At 42.8% G+C, this 27,413-nt stretch overlaps 2 protein-coding genes across 2 annotated transcripts in view; one reads left to right on the top strand and one right to left on the bottom strand.

Annotated features, from left to right (window-relative positions):
* brf1a (BRF1 RNA polymerase III transcription initiation factor subunit a) overlaps positions 1 to 27,413 on the top strand; it is a 133,711-nt gene that overhangs the window by 24,438 nt on the left and 81,860 nt on the right. Inside the window, exons 5-11 of the mRNA XM_063500293.1 lie at positions 3,262 to 3,293; positions 8,707 to 8,779; positions 19,575 to 19,724; positions 23,181 to 23,274; positions 23,476 to 23,602; positions 25,277 to 25,316; positions 25,727 to 25,819. Of these exons, the coding sequence (XP_063356363.1) occupies positions 3,262 to 3,293; positions 8,707 to 8,779; positions 19,575 to 19,724; positions 23,181 to 23,274; positions 23,476 to 23,602; positions 25,277 to 25,316; positions 25,727 to 25,819 (609 nt within the window). The remainder of the gene's footprint in view (positions 1 to 3,261; positions 3,294 to 8,706; positions 8,780 to 19,574; positions 19,725 to 23,180; positions 23,275 to 23,475; positions 23,603 to 25,276; positions 25,317 to 25,726; positions 25,820 to 27,413) is intronic.
* LOC134646402 (BTB/POZ domain-containing protein 6-B-like) lies at positions 8,826 to 14,828 on the bottom strand. The gene is made up of 4 exons (XM_063500294.1): positions 13,778 to 14,828; positions 13,041 to 13,131; positions 12,706 to 12,824; positions 8,826 to 12,141 (listed from the first exon to the last, which is right to left on the bottom strand). The coding sequence occupies exons 1-4, from the start codon at positions 14,197 to 14,199 to the stop codon at positions 11,109 to 11,111; spliced, it is 1,665 nt and encodes a 554-aa protein (XP_063356364.1). The 5' UTR covers positions 14,200 to 14,828; the 3' UTR covers positions 8,826 to 11,108.

Genomic DNA, 27,413 nt, shown 5'->3' with positions numbered 1-27,413 from the left:
TCCACTGTCCCTCCTCTGCATGTGTCCAATCCATCTTTAACCTTGTCTCTTGGTTCTGTATGATGTCACTGAGAGGGGACGTGCCTAACAGAGCGATCTGCGAGTAGAAGAAAGCTACTTTAAGGGAGGATGGCCTTACATACGGTTGGAGTTAAAATGGCTTGTTTCTGACAGTGGAGTCTTGCACAAAGGGCCAGGTTTGTACTGAAATAAAACAAAAACAAGATTTTAAATGATAAAATTATACAGAATTTATTTAAGCCTTTTACCATCATTAACATCTTTCACTGCAGCTGAATATAATCTCTTCTTACATGTTGATGGACCTCTGAGTGTGTCCTTCTGAGAGTGGCCACACTCAGAAAGTAGGGCAATTACTCTGCAGCCACAGCCGCCTCCTGGCTGCATTACACCGCCTCTCTGATCTCGCTCCAGAAACTTTGGGTCTTTTTACCTCTTTTAAGGCGGTCTGTCCTCAAAACTGCTCGGACTGTTATTTTTGGAAATGGTACCTGGTGTGATCATTCTTTTTTGCCAGATAATTACAGTTAGAGACACACAAACGGGCGGTCATTTCCATAAAGCGTCTGCTGTGAAACAACAACAGCAGCCTTTACCTGTTTTATTCTGCACAGCAGTCTACCCAGTTCTTTTGGTTTTGCAGGGCATCTCATTTCCAAACCACGAGCATTAATCTGTTGCTCCTCCACTGTCTTGGTGTTTCAGGCTTTCAGTGGGTTTTTATAGCTGAGATTTGTTCCCATTCAGCCACAGGGGCGATAATGGGGTCCAACACTGATGTTGGCTGATGAGGTCTGACTCACAGCCTGTGTTCCAGTTCATCCCAAAGGTGCTGATGGATTGAGGTCAGGGCAAAGTGGGAAAACCTTTTCTTTATGGACCTTTCTTTAAGCTTTGGTGTCATTGTTGAGTTTAAAAATAACAATGAATGGATCGGCCAGGGTTTATGTCTTTATTGTTACCCAACCCCACCCCAACCCAAGGTATCTCAACTTGTCAATTTCATACTTAAACATCTTGACCAGTTCTGAGGGCTGCAAATTTTGAGGCAAAATGCATTAAGAAGAATTATTGACCAGCATTAACAGGAATGGCTACTGCAATCAAATGCTGTTTAATATAAGTACGGACTTGTGACAGATGTGAAATATTATAAGAGCCACTAAGATGTGTAACGGGGGGAGGAGGGGGGAGATCAGAGGATTAAATATCCTCTGATCTCTCCTGCTGCCATATAAGATCTAAGTAGCCCCCTCACCTCAGGGTCCAGATGTGTTGAAGGACCTGCTGCTCTTTATTTTCCTGCTTAATGGAATCATCTGCAATTTCCAGACGGGATGTGCCGGGATTATCTTTTTGCATTTCATCTGCACTGCTGCTAATTCCATTGTGCGGCCTTTTTCAGAGGAGCTCCGCTAATCCACATAGGCAGCCTGGAGACAGGTGCACCTGTCGCCATAGAGACCAGTGTGTTCAAGCTGGTTGGGCACTGGGAGGACAGGCTATCCAGACCCCGGTCAGGCATCTTGTGTCTTTTTGTCAGGCCTATTGGGTGATCGTGGCTCAAGAGTTGGCAGTTCGTCTTGTAATCAGAAGGTTGCCGGTTTGAGCCCCGGCTCGGACAGTCTCTGTTGTTGTGTCCTTGGGCAAGACACTTCACCTACTGCCTACTGGTGATGGCCAGAGGGGCCGATGGCGCGATATGGCAGCCTCGCTTCTGTCAGTCTGCCCCAGGGCAGCTGCGGCTACAACTGTAGCTTGCCTCCACCAGTGTATGAATGTGAGAGTGAATGAATAGTGGAATTGTAAAAGCGCTTTGAGGGTCTCGAAAAGCGCTATAGAAATGCAATCCATTGTTATTGTTGAAGAGTCGCCTGGTTAAAAGTGACACTTGGGTGTCAATCGATTTGTGTTCACTGAATTTTAATTTTGTCGTCAAGGTTATGCTGGTGCCCTCTGAGCATGTACAAAGTCATACAATCAGGAAATCTACCTGTGCTTAGTTTCGTGGGTGGGTAGGGGGGATCTATAAAACTGTCTTTATATTCATAGTACTGTGCAAAACTCTTGAGCCACCCATCATTTCTTTACATTTCACCAGGAAGATGGGGACTAGGTGTAGTTAAAAAGCGCAAAAATACACATTTCTAAGACAAAAATAGAGTTTCTGTAATTCAGACGAGCTTGAAGATCATGAAAATGGTTCTTCGGGCTTCCTAGAAGGTGCTGGCTACCTTTTTATTTGTTCTGTTAAAATGATTCCACACTGCCACAGTGATGTTGAGCTCTGGGCTCTGGTGAGTTTTGTTGTGTTATTTTGTTCTATCCAGGTTGCCTTTCACTGCATTAGCACTGGTTTGGGATCATTGTCATCCTGAAAAACGAAGTTGTTGTCATTCAGATGCTATTAAATGGTATCTGATAGATCTCTTCTGCATTAATAATTACAGAAGTTTTGTCATGAGCTCCAGCACCAGACTGAAATATAGACCCAAACCATGATAGAGCTTCTACCGTGTTTTACAGATGGCTGTAGCCTGCTGATGGCTGTCCTGTCTCTTTCCTTCATTTATATTGAAGTTAATTTGAAACAAAACATCTCATTTGTGTTCATCACAAATTAGAAATTTTTGCCACAGATTTTCATTCCAGTTCTTGTGTAATTTTGATTGCTTCATTTCTTTCTTTATGAATGACTTCTTGACAGCCATCCTTTTACTGAGACCCTTTCTGATGAGGCTTCAGCAAACTGTAGATGAATCAACTGAAAGGCCAAATGCATCTGTCAGGATATGACATGATTTCAAATACTGTTTATCTGCCCTAAATAGATTTTTAGGACTGCAAAAATACTAACACTGTTGGTGTTTACCAAAGAAACAGTAACAAAGTGTCATTTAACCTCGGCTCTTTGCTAAATATGCTGTTATATGTTGATAAAACTCTGGCTCATCCACTGAGTACATAACTTTTTTTTTTTTTTTTTTATGCTTGAATGACTCAGAGGTCAATCTTTTAAGTTGCTTAACAAACATTTTGAAATGTAATGTATAAGGACTTGAGTGAAAATGAGTGGGAAAAACAGCCAACGTCAAAAGTAAAGACCTTCAGAGAACCTGGAGAACTGTTGTTCAAGATCACCTAAAAACGACGACAGCCTGGCTCTTCTTCTGTTTGACTGTTTGGAAAAATGCAAATCATGACCTGAACATTTAGTTTCCTTGACCTGGTTTTTCTCAGACATGCTCTTGGACCTCAGTGATATTCTGCAGGTAAGTTTTACTATGTCTATATTGGATGATTGATTTGTTTGTTTGTTTTTTTTCATATTATCAGTGAATTCTTTGGTCTTTAGAACAAAATAGGGTAAAAAAATGTCCGCATCAGTTCAATTTAAACTCTCAGTTGAAGCCCCTGTTTATATTAGACCATATTTCTTGTATTCTTTCATGAAATCTGCTGTAAATCCCTATTAAAAACTGTTAGAATGAAATAACTTCTCCAGACTTGGATGAAAATGTCTTTCTCGCTTTGATGCGTCTTAAGGCCCAACCCTGTTCAAGCAAACCAATTAAACACACTACCTTCTACCACTGCTCCCATAGTGCAGGTCTCCCTAGCTGCTCCTGCGCTCACGCTTTCCCTCGTGTGATTAAATCTTTCTCGTCTGCATGTGTATAAATTTAGTAAGCCCTCCATTTGTCTGCATATTTAATTCACAGTGAGTCAGGGGTGTGGTGTTGGTGAGGATGGGACATTTCTCAGAGTCACAGCTGGTCGGGGGCTTTTATTTTATACACCCAGCTGTCTTGGAGGAGCCGTCCACCCCTCCCCCACCACCAGCACCACCCTGGCATTTGGGGGTTGGGAATGGATTTGTATTGGATTTTAGGTGGGTGGGGTTGTGGGGTTATTAATGCTGTGAAATGTGGCTGTAGCTGCTGCTGCTGGGGCGGTGGGGTGTGTTCTACTCTACCAATCACTTTTTATGGATCCACACCCAGACCACTTGGTCTTCTTAGCATTGTTTGGATGAATGGTCAGCTTTGTCTGTCTCAGGCTGTTTTCTCAAAGCTGCTTAAACGCAGAGGCTCCATTGCTGAGGGTCGGATCGATACCAGCTGCCTTTGTATCCAGCTGACATTATGGCAGTTTAGCATGTTGGTCATTAATTGAGTGGTTCAGATGTTTCTTTCATGTGAGAGCTGTATCTTTGCACACATGCAGAGTTTTGTGCAACAGGTGCTTTGGGTGGTGACCTCCACACTATTTGGATGCTTCGTCAGTCTTTGGGGGAGTGTCACCACACCAGATGTTTGCCAGTTGGTGGTAACATGAAATTGAACCGTTCCTGATCCCAGTGAGTGTTATTCTTCAAGAACAAATGCATTTGAATTGCTAGTCTGGCTTTTGGCCCTCTATATTTTGACCCTGATCATTGTCAGGCTAAAGGGACGCAGACAAAGATGATCCTTTGAGTGCTTTTTAGGATGCTGTGGGTTGTCATATATTTATTGTCTTATAGACCAATGAGGCAGAACATTCTGTACACCTGCCTAATATTATGTTGGTCCACCTTTCGCTGCCAAAACAGTCCTGAACCATCAAGGCATGGACTCCACTAGACCCCTGAAGGTGCGAGTCTCACATGCCCAGGCTCACCACTGTTCCTTCCTTGGATCGCTTATTGATAGATACTGACCTCTGCAGACTGGGAACCCCCAGCTGCAGTTTTTGAGATGCTCTGACCCAGCCATCACAATTTGGTCCTCGTCAAACTCTCTTAAATCCTTACGCTTCCCTATTTTTCCTGCTTCTTAGTACTTTGAGGACTAACTTGCTCCCTAATATATCCCACCGACTAACAGGCGGCATAATGAAGAGATAATCCGTGTTATTCACTTTACCTGTCAGTGCTCAAAATGTTATGTTTGATTGGTTTCAGCTGCTAAACTTTGTGCTAAGATTTCAGTCTGGGATCCTGGTTAACAATCGGTTTGGGATCATTAAGCAAACGTACCATTTGCCCAGTTCCATTGTTTGTGGTATAAAGACATGCAGACCTGCTGACAGCAGCTGTTTGCCTTTGTAGCTTTCAACTTTATCAAAGAGCTGTTTATCCTCAGGCTTGTCAGAGGAGCCTTCAGTCATACGAACCACATCAGGAGCTCTTTAATTGAAAGCTGTTCCCCTCTAAAGCCCCAATCACTGTGTCCACTTGTTGAACTGTGACGTATCAGGTAACCACACAGTAGTTTTGATTGTAGGGTGCTGGGGGTTGAACTTTGACCGTGGAAAGTTTGATTTAACGCTTTGATGGAGAGGAGATTATTTACTCCTCAGGTTCTCAGGTTCAGCCACTGCTGAACTTTAAAGTCTCACGCGTGACTCGACTGTAATGTTCAGACCACAAGAGTGAAATGTCACTTGTCTGTGATGACTGTTTACATCATGATGTTCTGCATAATAGACGATTGACAGTTCTAACACTTATTTTTAGGATATATCTGCATCTTGTGCATCATACAGAACAAAGTTTCCAAAATTGCATAAAATGTTTGCAATCTCTTCGTTCTTTTTCATTCTTCAACAGATAATAGAAACGGTGTGACTCTCGGTTCCTGTCTTACAGTGCAGTGTGTACACATTGTAAAAATAATTGTGTGCTTTTCAGCCACCTCGAGACTTCTGATTAATTAAAAGTTTTAATAAAGTGGCAAATCCAGCAAGCAAGTATAATTAGGCAAAAACAAACTACTTTATGAGTCCAGCTGAAATTGAGAGTGCCTCCGGTATCTGTAATAAATCTCTCTGCACAGGAACACGGTGCACAGCTACAATCAGTACGACGGGTCAAAAGTACATCAGGGGACTGGGGTCTGAAAACTGTGATAGATGTGTACAGCGGGCAGTTTGGGTCACGAGTTTCCATTTTTGCTTCTGAAAATGACCTGTTTGCCACGGTGTTATTACATGCACAAAAACAGGACGCAGATATAAAATATAAACTTGTGAGCTTTTGCCATTTCTTGTTGTGATTGACAATGATGTATTGAGCTTGCAAACAGCTGTTTATTTGTAGTTTTTCTGTATCCAGTAGAAAAACAATATTTGATGAATATACATCCTTATATTGACACTCTGTTAGCTCCATTTTTTTATGTCATCCAGCTCCAGAGAAAAACGCCTGTTTTTAAGGTGCTAAAGCTTCACCAGCTCTTCTCTAACTCTGATTGGTTTGATGCTGGGCAGATCAAGCGCACTGTGTTTTTGTGCTGTTTATTTCATCATTGAAATGAGGTTGGCTCTTTACTGTTTTGCATTCTTGTACAGATTACTCTGAGGAGTCGGTGTGTCTCCTCGTTTGTCTGTATATCGTAGTATTAATGATGGCGAACAACCCCGTTTTAACAGTCACACAGTAGTGATGCACTTGTTCCACTTCCTCCTGCTCCTCTATTTCTGCTTTCATGTAGAAATTCCTCGCTGGAATCAACTTCCCAGAATAGCAAAGCAGCATCTGTGTCCCTGCTCGACACCAGGGGAGGCCTTGAGCAAGAGCCCGTCTGTCTGTTCCTAAAACCTCCTCGTTTTAGTCCCCCCTCCCCGTGTTCTCGGGAGAGTTGGTCTGAAGGAATGACAGAGATGTGACCCGAGTTCATGACCTGATCCTCCAGCTTTCACTGCCGCCTCCTTCAAATTTCAGCCAGAGCAGAATTTAATTCCAGGCTGCAGCGCTGTTAATTCGTTAAGAGATGATAGATGTGCAGCCTCGTGGCTTTGTTATTCAACAGTATCCATCATCAGATCCTTTCAGATAAAGTAGGGGCTGGGTGGGGGCACCCCCAACCCCCTGCTTTTTTTTTTTTTTTTTTAAACTGCTGAGCCTTCTGGAGGTGTTGTGGAGTAAAACACAATGAAACATCTGTGATGGGAGGTTCCTGTGAGATAACCCTGATGACACACAGCACCATTCACCTCCTGTTACCTCTCTTCCTTTGACAAACCTGGTTTCTAGTTTGCTGCTCAGCCTAGTTTTAACCGCGCAAGGGATTTCTTATCAGATCCTCTTCCAGAAAGTTTGAATAGGAAAACGCATCAGCCCCAGTTTATCAACTCTGCTGCCTGAAGTGTTGTTTTCAACAATGACATGAATACGAACGTTTAATACTTCAATCTGAAACTTTCTGCAGCACTGATTTTTGCAGTCCAGTTGACTCTGCAGGTCTTAAAGCCTCAGTGACAAGTTTACTTGTTCAATAATGTAGAACATAACTGACACAAAACTAGTTGTATGGTTTTAACAAGTAAGATATACTTTCACTTGTTAGGTGAATGTGTAAAGATCCCAGGAGGAGACACAAATCCCTGGATTGTCTTCCTCCCGTCACCCACAACTGGTTGCAGTAAATGGCCACTCCAGCCTGAGCCTGGTTCTGCAGGATGTTTCTTCCTATTGAAAAGGAGTTTTTCCTTCCCACTGTCACCAACTGCTTGCTCACAGGGGTTGTTTGTTGGTGTTTTTGCTGTGTTATCGGGTTTCTACCTTACAATACACAGCATTATGAGGCAACTGTTATTGTGATTTGGCGCGATATAAATTACATTGAATTGTAATTGTCTGACCCAGAATGGTTTTAGTTAACAGGTGAGCCTTTTCAGAAGCTGAATTTCTTGTCTCATGAGAATTGTTTGGGGACAGGAAATGACTGGTCGGACTTTGTGTTGTTAAAAAAGCTCCTCCACTGCTGCGAATCATGTTAAAGTACTTATACGCACACTCTGTAAGTTCTGCATCGCATGCTTGTGCTCATCTACACAGGTCTGCTTTCACACAGTGCTGCAGAGAAACATGCAAACCCAATTTTTCAAAGTGACACAAGTGATGCAGCCTTAAAAAATAAAAGTTGGCCAGAATAAAATAACAAAATTCACTAGATTAGGGTTTATACAAATTATTTATGGATTCGTGTCAGTTTCGTTGCAAAAAAAGGTAAAATTTTATCTTCACATGATTTATTTTGGCTGCCAATCAGTTCAGATGCCAAAGATGGTCAATTTACTGTCATTTAAAACAAAGATGAACTGCAAATCGTCACATTTGAGAAGCTGGAGAAACTGAAACAAGTCTGTTACCAGCAGTTGCCTTCACTTTAACATGAAACAGTCAGATTATTCAGTTGTTGTGCTTTATTTGTAAATCTAGAAGTCTCTAAGGGGCTTTCTTAATCATCAGTGATGAAGATATTTAAGTTGCTTTTAAAATTCGATGAGTTCATCACAACAAGCTAAAGCGTCACTATTTTCTGGGCTGTTCAGAGTGAGGAAAAGTCAGGACTGTCCGGACCGAGCGGAGAAACCAAAACTTGCAGGCACAGCGAGTGCAGCTGCAGGTGTTTTCATTAGAGATGAGTCTACAGTTCCAAATCACAGACATATTGAAGCGTAATGTTCTGCAACCTTCAGGTCAATTATGTAACCAGAACACTTGTCCTGCCGGTGATGCAACGGCCTTATTTCATATCCTGATAGTGTGCTTAATCGCACTCTACTATAATTCTGTAAGTGGCTTTGAATGGATTTAATGGCTCCTGGACTCATTAGATACACTTTTCCTGGCAGTGCGAGGTACTTTACGTCTGCTGAATAACATCGTTTACTCATCCTGTGTTGTCTCATCCACAGGTGAACGTCTACGTGTTGGGAAGAACGTTTCTTGTTCTGGCCAGAGAACTTTGCATCAACGCTCCTGCTATAGGTATTTGACCTCCACTTTACTCTGTTTACTGTGAGTCGTGTTATAAAAATGCTGAATCAGGTGTGACATAAGTTTTACTTAATACCTTTCACATATTGTAAAAACCAGAAATGTTCACTATAGATTTAATAACAGGGAAAAGAAGCTGGAGCTGGAGGATGTCTGCTGGTAAATTATTAAAGAAGTTCCCCTCAAATGAAAAGCTGTATACACTCATTTATCCCTTCATTTAGTATACCTGTTGAACTTCTCTGTAGCGCATGGCAGTCATAGCCAGTCATATAACAGCAACCCACTGCATTTATGTTAGGCAGCTCAGATTCACAGAATGGTCCAAACGTAGGAAAATGTCTAGATAGCAGCAGATCTCTGGGCAAAAATGCCTCGTTGATGTCAAAAAAGTACGGCTAGACTTCTTCAAGCTGATAGAAGGGCAACAGAAACTGAAATAACCACTCATTACAGCCAGGGAAGAGCACCTCTGGAGGTACAACATGTCAAACCTTGTAGCATATGGACTTCACAGCAGCAGAAGACCACACCAGGTGTCACATCTGTGGGCTAAGAACAGGAAACTGAGGCTGTAATTCACACAGGCTCAACAAAATTAGACCATAGAAGGTCAGAAAAACTGCCCGGTCTGCTCAGTTTTGATTTGTGCTGCGACATTTGGATGGTAGAGTCGGAATTTGGTATAAAGAACATGAAAGCGGGGACTGATTTATATCAACGGATCAGGCTGGCAGTGGTGTAATGTAATGAGAGGTTATCCTCATGGGTGTGGAGCTGACAGCAACTGCATGACAACAACTGCTCAATATGGACCAAGCTCTGTGAGGAATGTTTGCACCAACTTTGTTGAATCTTTGCAGACATGCATGGAGAGGGTCCAGCCCAGAACTAGAAGGTACACCAAATAAAGTGGCGAGTGTATATTACACCTTTCTGTAAAAATATTATTTCTCAAGTGGCCATAAGAGTGAGTTATTTCTTCACACTGTTGAAAGCTCCTCCAGAGATTTGAAACTTCCAGAACTGGGGAAAACTGTGACGAGGTGGAGGGCAGTCACACCAAAATGTTTTATTCTAATTTTTCTGTTTTCCACACTTTGTTCAAATTATCTAATAAATAAAAACGGTCCTTGTTATTGTTTCTGAGAGCATCCTGTACTTTTTGTGAAGTACGGCATATTATTAGCCTATTAAACTCAAGAGTTTGACTTTTCTACATTTACAAAAACTCAAATGTGACCACCTTTGATTTTTGTAAGGCTGGTCTGGTCTGCAGCTACCTGGAAGATTATGAGCTCTGTTGCCTTAAATTGAACACGACGAGCCTTCCTGCCAAAGCAGAAGCGCATCAACATTAACTATAATGTACAAAATATTTTGGGAAACTGTCAAAGAAAGTCACTGGTTTAGGCTTTGCTTTCCTCGTGCATAGCTTTGCATTTCCATTATAGTGTTTTGCCAGCGTTAATGTAAGTGTGCTGTCTCTTAAATGCACTGTGCAGTTTATTTAGTAGGAAATGAATCCAAATCCTCACTTACAAAAAGAGACATAACCCTTATCAGTCCTCAAATCTGTGCCTGCCAGACTCCATGCAAGTGAGGTAGAAACCTAATGTGTAGTTCCCACTTTAATTACCAGAGGGCGCTGCTGCCCCTCAAATCCCCCACTCCCTCACCCAGATCCCATAAGATGTCACATGTGCGGCTTTCTCACATTATAACCTTTATATTTCGGCAGGTGTATAAGCATTCTTGTACAGAACACATCTGCTCATCAACAGCATCAAGCTGTTAACAGATAAATTGTATTTTACAAAAAGACACAACGTTTCTGAGGTCGTCCTCTGAAGTGCAAAACGACTCTGTTCTTGACACGATTTCTACTTCTTCTTTTTTTTCTGCATTAGAATCGAACACTACATAAAGTTTGCTCCTCAGGTGATATTGCTGCCTGGACTATAGTAACAACATTGTATATAGACTTGCAATTACACAATTTGAAGCAGACCCTACTTGTTCCAGTTCTGGAGCTCAGCTTGATTACATAACCACAGGTCACTGTATTAATGTTGTTTCTACAGCAGCCGCAGCCCTTGAAAAACAAGCTTCTGAGCGAATAACGTTAAATCAGCATTTAAATAAAAAAATAACATTAAATTAAATAAGATAAAACAGCTCCTTCGCTTTTAAAATAGTCTCTTATAGAACTAACCAGGCCATTTAGTGTGACATTACTCAAGTGTCTTTTAATGCTACATTACTTTGAAGGTTGGGAGGCAGCGATAGACCTAATTTCCCATCAGCAGTCCAGAGCAGCTTATGCATAGAACACAAGCTCGGGGATCTGTCCTCCCTGTACTCCAGTCCCGTTGGTGCTGTCGGAGGAGCACTGGAACTGAAACGTGACCTTCCCGCACTGCACCTCCGTCATGCCCTCCTGGCCGAAGTAGCTCAGCTCATTCCCGTCCAGGACGGCGCTCACTGTGTAGAACGCGTCCTGCTCCACCTGAACGGGATGCTCGAACCACACCGGGAACGTGCTGCTCGAGCCGTCCGACACAAACTTTGTCAGGTTCTGCGCCAGGATCACCCCCTGTCTCTTAAGCTCGATTTTGACGCTGTACTCGGCTTTGCCGCCGCTCGACCCGTACAGGCCCAAACCGGCAATAAAGATCCGCTTGTCCACAGCAAACTGGATGCTGTCGCACCGGCCGCGGTAGCGCCACTGGTTGCTCCGGTAGGCCGAGGACTGGAAGCGGTGGCACTTCTGAGGAGCCAAGCCCTTCCTGGGATTCAGAGGGAAGTCTAGTTGGGGCTTTTTAGCTGCAGTGTACCACAGGAAGACATTGTGCGTCTCCTCCAGTGTCAGGATGTCCGACTGCGCAGCACCGTTTGCAAATTCGTCCAGGCTCATGGTGGGGATGCGCACCAAGAACAGCGCCTTACCCAGGACCTCTCTTTTGTTGCGAGTGGTGGGCCCCAAACCCTGTCTCTTGCATTCTGCCGTGGCCCAGTTCATGACCGCCTCAAACACCACCACTTCTTTGGTGTTGAGGGTCTCCCGCCGCAAGATGATGTCCAGCGTCTGCAGGTCTATCTCACAGAAGCCCTCCGAGCACAGCGCGAGCTCGGCCTGGGCGTCGATTACCTCCCAGCAGCGCTGCGTCAGCTCGGGCTCCTCAAACAGGCGGCTCTGAGAGAGCAGCACGCAGGCATTCTTGGCCTCCAGGCTGGTCTCCAGGAAGGTGACGCAGGCCTTGGCCAGTGCAGGGACGATGTACTTTTTGGCAGCATACAGGGTGGCCAGCACCGTGTCTGCCTCCAGGTCGATCTCATCGCTGTACAAGTACCTGGGAGAAAGAAAAGAGCCTTAAATGTACAGAAATCAGACTGGCTGACAGATGATATGCTGACTAAGAAGATACAGTGATGAACACATTTAAGTGACTCTGGCTCCACATTTCTTCTTCTTCTTCTTCCTACTGTATCAAGAGACTCGGCAAACAAAAAAGGGAATTCTTTTCCTTCCCAAAGAAGATTATATAACACCATTATACATAATCCTACCCGTTTTCCAGAAAGTCTGCAGAGCAACAATCTGTGCTACGCTTTTAGCCAGCGCTACTGAATGAGCAACAAAGGCATGTTATTTATAACTACTAGTGTGCATAAAGGCAAACTGTCAGGATGAGGAAAAGGGGGGGAAAAAAATGTTGCCAGTCGAACAAAGAGCGCTGAGAAAACCAGCAATTACAGAGCACCACGCCGCTGCCACGGCTCTCTGGTGCTCCCAGCATTTTGGCATTCGCCTCTGCTTAGCTTTGGATGAGTAATAATATGCTTTGAAGTGACACTGACTGTGCTTGTCATCTCAGCTTCTGGTTGGCTGTGCGAAGGGATGGTGAGTGGCTTACTTCAGCAGAATTAGAAAAGCAGCAGGTTCCACATCTGGGATATGGATCTCAGACTCCTCCTCCGCCAGATCGCTGTAAAACATGGCACAGAAGACGGAGCTTCCCACGGCCAGCACGTACTGAGAGGGGAGGGGAGAGGGAGGAGACAGATGCGTCAGAGAAACCAGAGGAGCTCGTCTTTCACAAGTTAAACACTAGAGCCGATATATTACCTTGCACTGTCCTCTGAGCTCATATTTAAATTTAAAGCTCAAATATCAACATTAGTTAAGTTAGTGCATAAGCTTCCTGTCTTTCTCTGGTTTGCAGCGATTTTTCCGAGATGCGCTCCTTACCTTGTGTGCGGGAAGCTTCTGCGAGGCCCCCAAGGGCCCAACAATGAAGTGGACATCAGCCATCAGCTCATTGTTAAACATCAAGGCGTTCCTAAAAACAGAGCAGGTTTCACAAGTAAGCCTCAACTATTGTATAACATCAAGTCCTCCCACACTGCTTTTGCCTAGAGACACTGGTTATTTTCATAGATTTAGGGAGGATGTAGCTCTAACAGGAGGGCTGCAGGGAAAAAAGAGGACTACCCTCTTATTGTTTTCTCACTTTATCCCTCAGCCTCGAAAATGTCAGCTCATTGGGATCTATGGAAAGTTCCCCAGAGTGCTTGGTGACATTTTTAAAATGTCTTGTTTTGGCAGATCAACAGTTCAAACTCAAGTGGGATTTGTTTACTGCCAGAATAAATTAAAGAGATTAAAGAACGGTAGGAGCAAATAAGTAAAACAAACAAAAAAAGCTCATGTTGGTTTAGAAAGAAGCTCCAAAAGTAAATCAGTTTTCTAGAAACTCGAGGGAGTCAAAGTGTGCTCCAAAGTAAAATGAGCATGAGCGATCCTCACAGCAGTGATTTTCGTGCACTTTGCTGCTGCCAGCTTCCGTGTTAATACAGCGAGTCAAAGCGGCTGTCATTACTCTGACAGCGACTCTTTCGCACTGCGATCCCTGTGACCGGGCTTTTTGCGCACAGTGTGCCCCGGTAGATTAGGCGGATAATTGTCCTCTGTGTTTCTGGAGTTACCTCTCTCGGAGCGTGGGGTGGCTGCACTGCCAGCTGGGTGGGTCTACGTTGTTGTTGTTGATGTTTTGCTGGGTGGTCGGAGTGGTCGCCGCGCTCCCAACGCCGCCGGCGCTGCTCCCGCTGGCCTGGCACACCTGCAGCTCCTTGGTCTTCTCCGCGTCAGCCACCGTAGTGCCGTTGGCCAGGTTGGTGTTGTTGGTGTTGTTAGCGGGGTACAACTCCGCAGCCATCTTCTTCTCCTTCTCCTGCTGCTTTTTCTTGCTCGACAGGGACAGAGTCAGGATCTCATAACATAGCGGCAGCCGGCCCGGCAGCTTGGTTACCTTCTTGGACTTTTTCAGTGTTTCTGGAAGTAGCAGCAAATAAGTCAAACACCTCATGATCCGGCCATGATGGAGCAACCTGCAGTCTGCCGTTGGCATCTGCACGAGCAGCCGATCTTCTGGGTTTTTTCCTCCTCTCTCTCTCGCTCGCTGTCTCTTTAATACCCGGTGCAATAAACTGCTGTCGGGCTCGACATGAAGCTTGTCGCTGCGGTGGATTGAGTGTTTTTCTTTTTTTCCTTTCCTGTGCGGTCCGGTTCCTACAACGCCGGTTTCAAACGGCACCGACAGCGAAGTTTACGCGACAGCATCTAAATATCCTCCCAGGCCCACTGCTGTCCGTTTCCACATCCACTCGCAACTTTCGACCTCAAACACTTGTTTTTTTTTTGTTTTGTTTTTTTTCCGTTCCTCGGCGGTCAGCTCATCCTCTCCGAGCGCACAAATGTCCGCGAAGCTTCGCTTGTTTTCTCCCTTTTCCAGCGAGTGGGTAATCCGGATAGTCGCAGCTGGTAGTCAAGTCCAGCCTATTTTATTCCCACCCCGCCTCTGCGTTAATCCTCACGCACATTTCTCTCCCGATTTCTTTCCCCCTTTTTCTCCGAATCGGCTGTAGACCGACACGAAGCCAGCTACGATGTTCCGCTGCTGCCGAGGTAAATAATCATTTGTCGGGAGTTTTTAAGCTCCGCTCGGTTTTTTCGCCCCCCCTCTCATTTTTTTTTACTCCTCCCCGCCTTCCCCCCCTCCTTAATTTTGGTCGTGCTCTCCTTGAACGCCCAGGGCCCGCCGAGGACCAATAACAATCACGCATCGCGCTGACGTGAGGCCAAAGAGGCCCCTCCCTCACTAGCTCCGCAGAGTGCGTCACAGGACAGACGCTCTGATCTCTCCTCCTCAGAGGAGGAGCAGGGCTGGAGTGAAAGACAATACACACCAGGGGGACAACACAAGTAACCCCCCCCCCCCCCAACCCCCCACCTATGCAGACACACACTTCTGTTTAGGACGACCCCTACAGATGTGTCTTTGTGTTCCCGTGTGGGTAATAAGTGTGACTTAAAATTTGTTTGATGCCATTGGAGTCACTCTGTGGCAGTCCTGGGACTTTTGTCTTTGTTTTTGTGAGTTTGTGGGCTTTTTTTTTTTTGTCAGTTTTGCATCCCATTTGTATCTGTCTTTGGTCATTTTTAACATCTTTTATTAGACATTTTGTATATATTTATAGTTTTAAATTTTTTTTTGTGTGTCCCATTTGCCAGTGTTGATTCCATTTTATATTTCTTTGTTGTTTTCTCTCTGTGGTCAGTTTTTGTCTGAAGATCATGCAATAAACCTGTAGGATGACAAATTGTTTGTTCCTCTCTGCACAGTTAACAAGAATTGCTCCTCATAGGACAGTGGTCAGATTTTAGATTAACTTGCTTTAGTGTTGTGCAGTACTGCAGATTTTGGTGTTGATCCTATACAGAGTAAATGCAGGGCCAGTATTGCTGATACCGATACTTTTAACTCATAAAGGCAGTTTATGTAGGGGAGAGTGGTGTGTCATGATTAATAAGATGAATCATCATCAATTGGCAAATTCTGAACACATTTTAATGACCGCTGAATCCGTAGAGTGTCAGAATGCAGTACAGTAGTATATTTAGTTTAATTTTCATTTCTAAAAAATATTTATTTTACACAATTCAGTGGGCTACACACTGAACTCAGAGGATAGAAACAAGGTATCGATCCTACCTCGCTGGTAATGATCTGATACCAATACAGCCTTGCTATCAATGCTATTGATACCCGCATCATTCACCTATTGTTCATTTTACAGGCACTTCTTTTGTCCTCGTTGTTCTATTTCTTCCAAATTTTTAAGGATACACTTCAAACTATTCCAACATATGCCAGATATGGCATGTTTTTGGCTAACAGCTCTTTGGGAAACACCTTGTTGGTGCAAAAATACTATTTTTATGCCTGTCAAACTGACAGTGATAACAGTGACTGTATTATCTGTATTTCTTTTTTTAGTAATTGCTTAATAAATTCTGTTTAGTTACATTAATAACACTGTAAGTACAGTGATAAATAAAACCATTACTTACCCTGCATCAGTGTTTATTCAGTTATCTTTTTCTGACAAAATCAAGCAGTGAGTAATTAAAAACTAATGCACGAAGACAACAACAACGATGATGAAATGTATTTAAACTTTCGTCAACAAAAGGAAACGAGATGAAAATATTCTGGAGAGATGAGATCTAATTAGAACTAATGAAGTTGTGTAGGTAGGCGGGATGGGTTTGGAAGTGATCCAATCAGAAGTAATAACCTTGTGCAGTAAGGTTAGACACGCACATTTGATCTGCCCTCCGGGAAACGGTACAATTAGCTTCCATCCTCCCCATTTCTCATGAAAATGAAGCAAAATGTCAGCGTTTCAGAGGAAAAGAACGGTGCACACGTTTCACATTTGATTTCAAGGAAAAAACTTTAACACTTTATATATTAGTCAACTGACTCAACTTTAGTTGTAGTCTACTATAGTCAACTAAAACAAAAAAAATTAGATGCCTAAATTATGCCTACAACAAAATCAAAATTAACAGTGCCTTGCAGTATATCAATATAAAGTATCTAACAAACTAGTATAAATGTAACAGTATTAGCAAAACTTTCTGTTTGTTTGTTACATTGTAAATTCCTAAAAGCCATTTTTACTTGATGTCTAATTCTGGTCATTTCTGAAGTAAGTAATCAAACAAACAGCACGATATCATGTACGGCGATTTAGCTTCAGTGGAGTTGAAGACCAGAAAATGATTTATGAAATTTTATTAGGCTTTAGGTCGCACTGTAGTGCTGCCGTCTTGTACTGCCGTTCATCGATCACACACAGAAGGATTTATTAGAGAGAGGAGGAACCTCTGAGACGGAGTCCTGTACCCAGAGTAACACAAACTAGAATAGAGAGCCATTGCAGTTTTGGGGGTTGAGGGAAGGGTGCAGCTTCCCCATGACTGAATGATAACACTTTAATGCTATTCATGAAACCCTGCTCCCACATTTGATTGAAAGGAGCAAGTTCGCGGCCCTTCTCTGGGGGTGGTCGAAGTAATTTGGGGGAATAGAGGCGAGGCAGGTTGAGGTAAAGTGGCTACATGAAAAAGGTAAACTACAGCACTCCATCACAGAAAGACTCCTGGGCTGTTTGAGCATCACAGATTGATTATATTCGACAGTGAAAGAGGATTTGGGCTGATTTTTTTTTTTCTTAAACAACCTCTTTTTTTCAGCCTGGTTTTGAGTTTACAGACACAGAGTAAAAAGTTGGAGCAGTGATGGCCAGCTCTGCACACGTATCATTACACGGTGCAGAGGGGGGAAGGGATCAGCCTGGATCTTATTACCAGCTGGCTCTACCAGCTTTCCACTGGGCTGCTCTTTAAACAGAGCCTCTGACTTCAAAAGGTATTTGACTCCACTATCACAGTCGGGGCACAAAACTCGACTTTTAGTCTTCAGGCTACAGTGGGAACCGGATTCCTCCTCATTTGAGTTTTAAACTGGATTTCAGAGCATGGTAAAATCATTTTTCACAATAAAAAGCGACTAAAGGCAAACGGGCCACCTGCCAGGCAGTTCCATGATAAAAGCAGGTGGTCGTGATGTTTTTGAAAAGTATTTTCCATAAAGTTTATGACATACAAAACTGTACAAGTCTCTCAGAGACGGCAGAAGCGAGCAGAAAGTTTAAGGAGTGAGCTTGCGATTGGATGATTGCCCATCCAAATCCTTTCGCCAGCTGAGAAAATGTGGATGGAGTCGCTGAATGAGAAACAGGCTGCTTCGAGGTGCACTCAAGCTAAATGCTAATCCTCCAGTCCTCCAGTGGAGCTAATTAGCAGCCAGCAGTCAGAAACTGGTTTTAGTGGGAAGCTCACAGGTGGTAGTAAGTTAAGATCTGGATGTGTTTCAGGCTGGATTTTGGTCATTTTTTTCCTTTTCTTTTTTTTTCTTTTGGCCTAAGAGAGGAAAAGTGTACTCGCTCTGGCATTTTGGTCTGTTTACTGCTCACACAAACCAGGGCTTGTAAACAAAAATCCATGGGCACGCGAGCAGCAGTTTATTGGACAGAGCTCTGGCTAAAGTGCCATCAGGAGAGGCCTCTGGCTCCATGGTTGGAGAGAAGCTGAATTAAACTTGAGCACAGTGGCCTTGAATTTGCCACAGTTTATCTTCTCCAATCAGTCAAACACGAAACAAATGCTAAATAAGATACTTACACTCATAAACTGTGTAGCATGCTGCAGTTGCTTTAGATTACGTACAGTAGCTGCTTATTCCTCAGTGAGGTGTTGGGCAGTATCATCAAATCACCTTTGAAAAATAGCAGCTGAGGTATCAACAACAACAATGATGTCAGGTCAGGAGGCAAAAGTGAAGGGCATCATAGATGACGATGAAGCATGAAACAGGATGGTGGCATCTCCTCACAGAGCTGGGCATGATCATCAGCCATGAGCACATTTCGTTCACAACCTTCAAAATTAGCTCCTTGACGTCAACCAGTCAAACAACCCTGAAGTCTTTTGTGCGTTCTACCCAGTGTGAGAAATGTCTCGTCTTCACTTTGATTGGCCTACAGCTTCAGATTAGGCTCATCTAAAATATTCACTTCAGGTCATTTTAGTTTTATTAATATAGCTTCAAATCACAGCAAAAATCACCTCAAGAGGCGTTATAAAGGGCGTATCAAAAAGAATCTTTTTCAAAAGGTTATATTTTTTTAAAGTGGTGGACACAGAAGCTTGAAATGAATTTAAAATACAAGTCTGAATGTAAAGTTTTACTGTTAGCTGTGTTATAAGGTAAACCCCCTGCATAATGCAGAGAAAATCCCATCAATCAGATGACACCTTATGAACAAGCACTTGGCGACAGTGAGAAGGAAAAACTCCCTTCTAACAGGATGAAGCCTCCAGGAGAACCAGGCTCACCAGGCCGTCTGCCATGACCGTCTGAGGGGGGAGGGAGACAGGACGAGAGACGCACTGTGGAAGAAAGTCAGAGATTATAAATAATGAATGAATGAATGAATGTATGTGGTGTATAAACAAAATTAATCACAAAAAGGAAACATTTTGTTCACTAACAGAATATCGTGTTTTGTTTCACTGTAAAAATCAGAAATTATGGTAGAAACAGGAACTTTCTGTCATTTTAATTGTTTATCCATGTTTTACTTTGGCATATTATGAATGGAGATGAGGGCATAGAAAACCTGAATGGTTCCTTGATGCTATACTATGAACTGCGGATGTATAGCGTCCACAGTGTTGCATTATGTTGACTTTGAGAACTCGGCTGTACCAAAGAAAACATATGGGGGGAGTACAGTGGCATTGTTATACATTTTTAAGGCTATCCTTGTGATTAACTAAAAAAAAAAACCCCAACTTTCCTTTTGCCACCAGACCCGTGCCTTTATATTCCCCGTTTTGCCCAAATGCTGGAATTTGGCGATAAGACCCACGAGGTCTCCATGACGGCGCTGCGTCTGGTGCAGAGGATGAAGAGGGACTGGATGCACACGGGGCGAAGGCCGTCGGGACTCTGTGGAGCAGGTAACTACAAGCTGAAGCAGCACTGGGTATCTTCTTCAATTCGCAGGAGGGGTGCTGGTAGCAGCCCCGAGGCCCCGAGCAGCAGGACTGAAAATCTGAGGAAAGAAAGTGATTAATGCTCTCTGCTGGAAAGTCAAGGTGCCCTTAATCAAGATGCTTTAACCTCAGACTCTCTGAGAGCCGATCAGTGACCGGAACGCTTTGTTACATGTTTTAGTGCAGTACAAGAGGCTCATTCTCTCTGACAGGGAATAATAACAGAAATTTTAATTTTGCCACATTTTCCTGGTAACTTCATCAGTGTGATAAGGAAGTGAATGTAAGCAGACACACTCATGGGGCAGCTATAGATCAGTGTAAGAAGGCTTTATAAGGGCTGCATGCACCTGCAGAGTTCCTGCTCTAACACAAGGATGTATCTGACTGCTATAGTTTGACAGAAAGCAGTGGTTTACAGCTTCACACTGTGCATGCTTACACTACTAATTATGACTAATTTTTACCATAAGATTTGTTCCGTGCACTTAAGCCCTCCTGGCCTTTGATGCTTGGAGGCTCACACACAAACACAGTTTATTTCTCTCGCTGTCTGGGTTATCGTGTTATCACATGATTCCCAGGTTAGGCAGCCTGAGCTGAAAGATGCCTGTCAGCATGAGTTGTTTCATAGAAACTTGTCTTCCTGCCAGTTTTAGTGGCTTTCAGCAATTTTTCTAAATGCTGAGAACGTCTCTATATAAGCTTTATCATGTCTTTGCATCCCACTCTTCCAATTTCATGAAGAGTTTTGGTTGTAAACACGATACCTGTCTGTGAACTTTGTTAAGAGCTGTAAAACCTGTCCAGAATGACGTGTTTGGAAATTGTCAAATCTTCCCACAGCGCTTTTAACATATTAGAAGGAACCAAATGGTCATGTTTTTGGTAGTGTCTAACACGATAACTCAAAAGGTTTTGAATGAATTCTCATAAAGCTTTGTAGGGGTGTAGAGTGGGGTCATGTTACCAACCCATTAACATTTGGCTCACATCCACCAACATCTCCCAGGTCAACCTTTTTAAATTAGATCCCAAAATGTTTTATATCTATCAAGTATTGTTAAGAGAAGCAGAATGAGCTGCCTATATAGTTAGAAATATACTGTAGTATAATATTATCTAATAAGGTTATTCATGTCTAGTTATTTACAAATCAATAGCTATTACCCATGAAAAGTAAATCTGTCATGTTGCCTTTATCTGATTTTTACTGCACTACAAACTTCTTAAGGTATGTTTTTAAAAAACAAAGAAATATAAATGAATATATACAAATTACAATACTCTTCCCTTAAAAGTAAATACTGCCCAGAGAGTTAGTGCAGGTTTGTGCTCTCTGACTGCTTCTTGTTTTATTTGCACTTGTTTCATTTCAGCTTAATGTGAGAGTCTTTGCTGTCGTTTGCGTTCGAGCTGGTTTCTCCTCTCTCTGCTCTCGATTTTACTGTCAGTGTACTCCTCACACGTGAGTAGTGGAGGAGATTTGATGCTGGTGACAAAGGATAACAGTTATGTTAGTGCACTGGGATGAAAACTTCCAAAGAAGTGTGAGCTCCAACAGTACAGACGAAAAGTGGGAGATAAAGAGAGCTCTGTTGTTGGAGCTCTGTTGCCTGAAGCATGAAGAACGTGTTGTTGTAGCAGGAGGGAAATGCCTCCAACTTCTGACTCTTTGCTGTTGGCTAACTCTGCGCTAGTCTACTTCTCCCCTTAGCAGCTGCTGCACTCCTGCTGACATGCAGCACAGTACACAGAGCAATGTAGACCTGAAGTGCATAGATCCGCTCCGGATACCCCATCTAGCTTCTGAGGCACTATTGAACTGATATCTGGTCCAAATATCAGAACAGTGCTGGACAGTTAATAAATGATACATGATTCAGTTACTTTTCTAAGTTCACAAAGTCATTTCAGTTAGTTTTAAGTTTTTAAAAGTCCAGTTTTTATCTTTCAGCTCTAAAAGGCTGATGGGGTAGTGTAATCACCCCGCCGGGTGTGGACACACAACATTGTGAACACGATAACTTGGTCGAGTCTTGGTGACCCTGACCTCAAGGTCAAGGTTAGAGGTCAGGTTTTCTGAAAACTCCTATTTAAGTTTTAACGGAGCTTGAAAAGAAAAGCGACTGAACCTCTTTAAGTTCATGAAGATGTTTCACGCCTTATCTGAGAAGCTTCTGGAGTTAATTGCAATAACATAAGTGCCAAGTCACCGATGATTTTCAGATTGACACCATAGGTGCAGTCTTATAAAATGAGTACATTATATTAACCAAAGACGAGCATTGTTTATTCACGGTTGCTGCACGCTGACAGTCAGCTGCATCTCTCGCAGTGTCTGCAGCCTTGCTGAGTGTTCCTACTATGGATCTTTTGGTCACCTGCCAGTGAAACCTGTGGGAAAGCCGATCCTGCCAGCACCTGTCTAAGCTGGCTGCAGCGTGTGAGGTTTTTGATTTCCCACCAGGTACGTCATCGTCTTTACGGGACTTTGGTGGTGCAGTTTATATTAAACAGCTGAACTCAAAGGCCTTCCTTCCTTATTGTGTTGTGATTGCTACAAAGCCCAGTACATTGAGGCTTTGTGCATTACCTGCTAAGACGTCCTGAAATCGAATCGCCGCCTTCTGCTGCTCCCTGCATGTTTACTCCCATGGTTTCAGTTTTCATCTTTCTCTGTTACTCTGCTGGATTACCTTAATATTTAATTACTCATCATAAATCTTTGAGAAGGAAACACTCAAATGGAAGAAGGAAAAGTTTGTTCCTAAATATGATGCAAATATCACTGTTGACGGTTTTAAACATATGCAAAAAAAAAAGTTTGTGCCAGGAGAGAGGAGTTTTTAAGGTTCTTCTTGTGATTTCAAGGACAAAGGGCTTGTGAATGCGAAGCGACAAATGTATTCAGCAAGGAAAACCTGCAAATCTGAAGTCGTGTGGTTTTTAAGGTAATGGCGATGAAAAATGTTTGAGAAAGTCCTCAGCGGAGCTAAAAAGCCACCACTTCACTCCTCAAGGCTGTTAGAAGTGTGCATGTGGAAGTGGAAGCACGCATCTATCTTTTAACAGGCTCTTGAGCGAGGCAAGTCTAATGACAGTTACATAACTGTTCCCCTTCAAGGCTCACACTGCAATTCATTGCATAATATTAGCGTTGTTGTTTCTCCTTTTTTTTAATGTGGGGGTGGATTTGTTGGCTCTGAGGTGCCCCCGTCTTGTTGGCTCCTCTTCACTGTTTAAGGTGCACATCTAAAAGTGCCTAAAAACCATAAGCTCATAACATTTTTTTTTTTTTAGTGTTTAGTCACATCTCGGCCTATTCTCTGATCATACACGGACACACGTTTTGTTATTGCTTCTGTGCAGATTCTGGTTAAATCTCATCCCTGTGTGTGTTTGCTTGTTTGTTTCCAGCCCTTCTTGTAGCTGCTCGTCTACATGACTTTCGGCGCACTGTCAAAGAAATAGTCAACATTGCCAAAGTGTGCGAATCCACGCTGAGAAAAAGGTGGGTGATCAAAGTTTGTGATTTGGTAGAAAATCCCGGCTGTGGAGGCTCGAAGTTTATGGGATTTGTCTGTTTTTGCCAAAATGAGCAGCAGAAGTTCCTTCTTTAAAAGTTCTGCTGGTCCAGATGATCAGCCCAGATGTTTAGTTGGATCTTAATTACCTAACTTATTTTTTGCCTTGTAATGCCACTTTGCGTTAGACTGACAGAGTTTGAGGACACGCCAACCAGCCAGCTCACCATCGAGGAGTTCATGAAGGTGGATCTGGACCAAGAGTGTGACCCGCCCTGCTACACAGCCGGATTGAAGAAGAAGAAAGCCCAGCAGGTGTTTTTCCACACAAACCTCAGCCTTCAATTTACCCCAATTAATGTGCCATAGCATTAGAAACGCACATGCGCATCAATTCTGATCAACTCAATTACTCATGAAATGACCCATTCATCCCTCCAGAGGGAATATTAAAATTTCATCCTTTATTATCTTGATGGTGACATACAGCCCTCAGGCTTTCCCCAATAATGGATGAAGGGTATTAACCTCTAAACTAACACCATCAGTGTTGTCGGTGTCCTCACACTTTGTGGGCTCTGTAAAAGGCCATCGAGCTCTTTTTAAGGCATTGTCCCACATACTTGTTGCTTTAACACATAACAGGAGACATGCCTGATGATTTAGGGGTGAGTGCGTGTAGAATATATCTGGTGCCTAATTTTCAGGTCTTAAATTCCATATAGCTAGCTTCTGTACTTCAGTAGTTTTGGGGGTTTAAAAATGCTGGAAAAAATAAGTCCTTTTTTCCCCCACTCACCATTATTTGTTTTGAGAGTAAAAAGTATTTTGACAATAGAAGTTTTACTTTGCTTTATTCCTTCTAGTATTCTAAAGGGATTTTGCACAACAAAAAATGGACTGACCTGCAAGCAGAGCTAATGAAACTTGAGCTAACTGCATGTGACTCCCATTTATCATACATGGTGTGATGATTACTCATTGCAGAGGTTAACGTCTTCATTTTTCTGTCTAATGCCAGCCTTCAAGAGGAATCACCTCACTCTTGGGATATTTCCATAGCGTGACGTCTGGCCAGCCTGCCATTTAATTAAATACAATGTGATTGTAAGGCTGGAAAATGTTACTTTAAAAAAGGCCGATGAAATGAAGTTAACATGTGAAGGTGTCGTACTGGGAACATGATTGAAGACGACCAGCTCGTTAATCAGAGATGAAAAAGGCTTTAATTACTTGAAAGGCTGTTACTGCATTAACCCAGGTTCAGGTGACACTTCGTACTAGGATTTATCATAATCATGATTTGAAAAATGAAATCTGAGTATTATCCTTATCAATATTGTTGATATTTGATGAATGCGGTGGCGATTTCTGTTAAAAATGAGGTATCATTAAAAAGACTCGTTCCTTTCTGGAGAGGTTTACAGCAGTTTGTTCATTCTTAGCCACAAAAACTATAAACTGTAGCCTGACAGCAGCAAATTCTCAAGATCTTGGGTTTTTCTTTGTGGAAACTGACAGATGGGCTTCAGAGAGTCGGAGCGTACTTGTTTTTCACCCGGCTTTAACAAACAAAAGCTGTGAGATGTGGCCAAAAGTTAAAAAGTGGTCATTTTTTTACTGATCTGACTTTACTGGTGGAGCTTTTGCCCAGTAATGAGCTGACCTTTCTCATGCCATAATGTAAAAAAGAGGAAACATTGGAGTTAATGTAAAAGCTTTGTGAAAGTACTCACAGAGTGCTGTTCTTTAGTCGAGTCTCACACCAGCAACATCAAATCAAACTCACGCACGTTATACACCGGGGAGGAAAAAGCACTTCTGAGAGCAAAGGGTGCTGCCGTTAACCACCCCAGAGCCCTCGTGTTATAACCTTCTTTTATTCTAAGAGGTTTTATTCAGCGATCGTTTCACCCTGTAGCCACTATTAGAGAGGAAGCTACTTTCATTGTCTCATCCAAACCCTCTCTTTTCTCTCCCTCGCTGTAGCTGGAGATTGAGATCAAGAAAAAAATGGATGACGTTGAAGGTATGAATGCCTCGTCGCTGTCTGTTTGCCACCACAGACACAAAGTCCTGGCTTAATTTTCTTTTATTTTGTTAGGTTTTCAGAAAAGTTTGTGTGTTAAAGATGGACATTTGGTTACATGTTGTTGTTTTCTTGGAAGTGTCTGCTGACCTCGACTAAATGCAGATCAGTGTTGGATGTGGTTAAAGCAAAGAAAACATAAATAGAGAGGACATGATTTAGGCTCTGTACAACTTGTAATTAACCTTGCATTATGTTACACTGCTAACATATTGTGCTGTAATTATGGGACTATGAGAAATATAATTGAATGGGTTAGCCTAGAAAGCCCTAGAGAATCACGCAATCTAAGTCTTTTATGGAAGAGTTCCTTCATTTTGAGCTTTGACATTGTTTTACACCTTCAACAGGTGAAATTCAGGAATACCAGGAAGAAATAGATGCAGAGCTGGAGAGCAGCAGACCCAAACTGAGAGGAGTGTACGCTGCCTATGCTAAGGGAGGTGAGTGATTTCAGAAGTCCTTCTCATGTCCTCAGCTGTTTATGTGCTGGGGTAAACAAGACCTTGCTCTGCTCCACGCAGGGTTTTCTGGAGGTTTTTAGTGGTGGCCCTTTCCGTGACTGAACACCGCTGGTTGCTTATGTTGGCTAATGCATTTTTTTTGCAGCAGCACTCTATGTATGGAGTGTTTTTTAAAAGCCTGAGAAGCCAGACAGTGTGACCAACTAAAGTCTGATTTGCTGTCCATATTCTTCCGAGGTTGTACTCTGGTATGTCAGGAGACAGGTTTGCTCTATCGTCCTGGAGCTTTGGCTCTGTGGTAAAAAATGCAAATCCCAATTTTCACAGGGACAGTTTGAATTTGACCTCTAAGAAAATATCTTAATAGGAAATAATATCTTATACTGCTGGAAAGCCTTAAATGGTGCCACATTTGTAAGTAAAATCCATTGTTCAGCAGAGTTGAGTATGTGGGTTGTGACCATGAAAAACTTGCCAAACAGTTTATTCTGCTATTTGTTTGGTTTGTTTGTTGGATTGGATGATTGAAGTCTGAAGAAACGAGACATACGGGCGTTTAACAAACTGGGACCTCAGTAGCATGTGGAGGAACCATACACAGCCACAGCAGCCTGGTACCACCTGATCATACTGGTCAGCAGCTGTGTCTGTAGCATTGTTACAACAAAGAAATAACTGAGCAGACACAAATGTCTTTTCTTTCTGTGCTGCGTTTATTTATATTTATGTTCCCACTCATAACTTATTACCATTCTATAAGTTTATTTAGTTCTTTATTGGCGTCTCATTGTTGTATGATGGTGAGCAGACCACAGTGGATTTATTGCCAGGGGCCCTAGTTAAAGAGGGTTTTATTTATTTATTTATTTAATTACTCATATTATATTCTTTGTATAGATCTTAAACCTATGTTTAAGGTGCATGAGTTAAGTTTGTGGTGCAGTATTAAGGTTAAACATGGTATTTGAGTGACCCAGGCCTGAAAAGCCAAATATGAAGGCACTACATTCTGTATTGAAGATAAAACCATTCACCTTGGATTATAATAAAATAATCATTTAAAAAAATGGCACCATGACTGGTCAGGAGCTAAGGATAGAAGAGCTGTCTCTCTGCATTTTGTCTGTTAAACAGTGTTTGAGCGTTTAGCTGCTAGTGCGGCTACCGATTTGCAAGCGAACATCTCGTAGCGTGAGTTCTGAACACTGAGCCGACGTGTCAGCGAATGAATGCAGCAGCAATAATAGAAGCAGCTGTTGATTTGGTTGAGTGGGACGCCCAAATCCAGATATCAGAGGGGAAACACCGCTGCGTTAATGTGCAATGACGCTTTTATTTGTCTTTCTGTCGCTCACTCGGGCAGGATGAGAACTCTGAGCTGCTGTTTGTGAAAGGCACACACAGGCCCACCCAGGAAAAATAAGACACAGCAGACTGCACTCCCTGTAGCTCTCACCCTTTATCTCTTTCTACCTTTGGCTCTTTATCTCAGCCTCAGTCTGTCTTTCTTCCTCGCACACAAACAAGCCCCGGTGTCCCTCTGTTTCCACGCAGTGGGGGGGGTCGCAGGTCT

The sequence above is a fragment of the Pelmatolapia mariae genome, linkage group LG16_19 (genome assembly GCF_036321145.2).
Source record: "Pelmatolapia mariae isolate MD_Pm_ZW linkage group LG16_19, Pm_UMD_F_2, whole genome shotgun sequence".
NCBI classification, from domain to species: Eukaryota; Metazoa; Chordata; class Actinopteri; order Cichliformes; family Cichlidae; genus Pelmatolapia; species Pelmatolapia mariae.
This window is presented reverse-complemented; position numbering and strand designations above follow the sequence as displayed.

Bases quoted from the DNA above. Each gene is read 5' to 3' on its own strand.
- LOC134646402 (XM_063500294.1), bottom strand. From the start codon at position 14,199: ATGCCAACGGCAGACTGCAGGTTGCTCCATCATGGCCGGATCATGAGG. The intron at 13,132-13,777 runs GTAACTCCAGAA...CTCTGTTTTTAG, and splicing joins CACCCCACGCTCCGAGAGAG to GAACGCCTTGATGTTTAACA. The intron at 12,825-13,040 runs GTAAGGAGCGCA...CTCCCCTCTCAG, and splicing joins AGAAGCTTCCCGCACACAAG to TACGTGCTGGCCGTGGGAAG.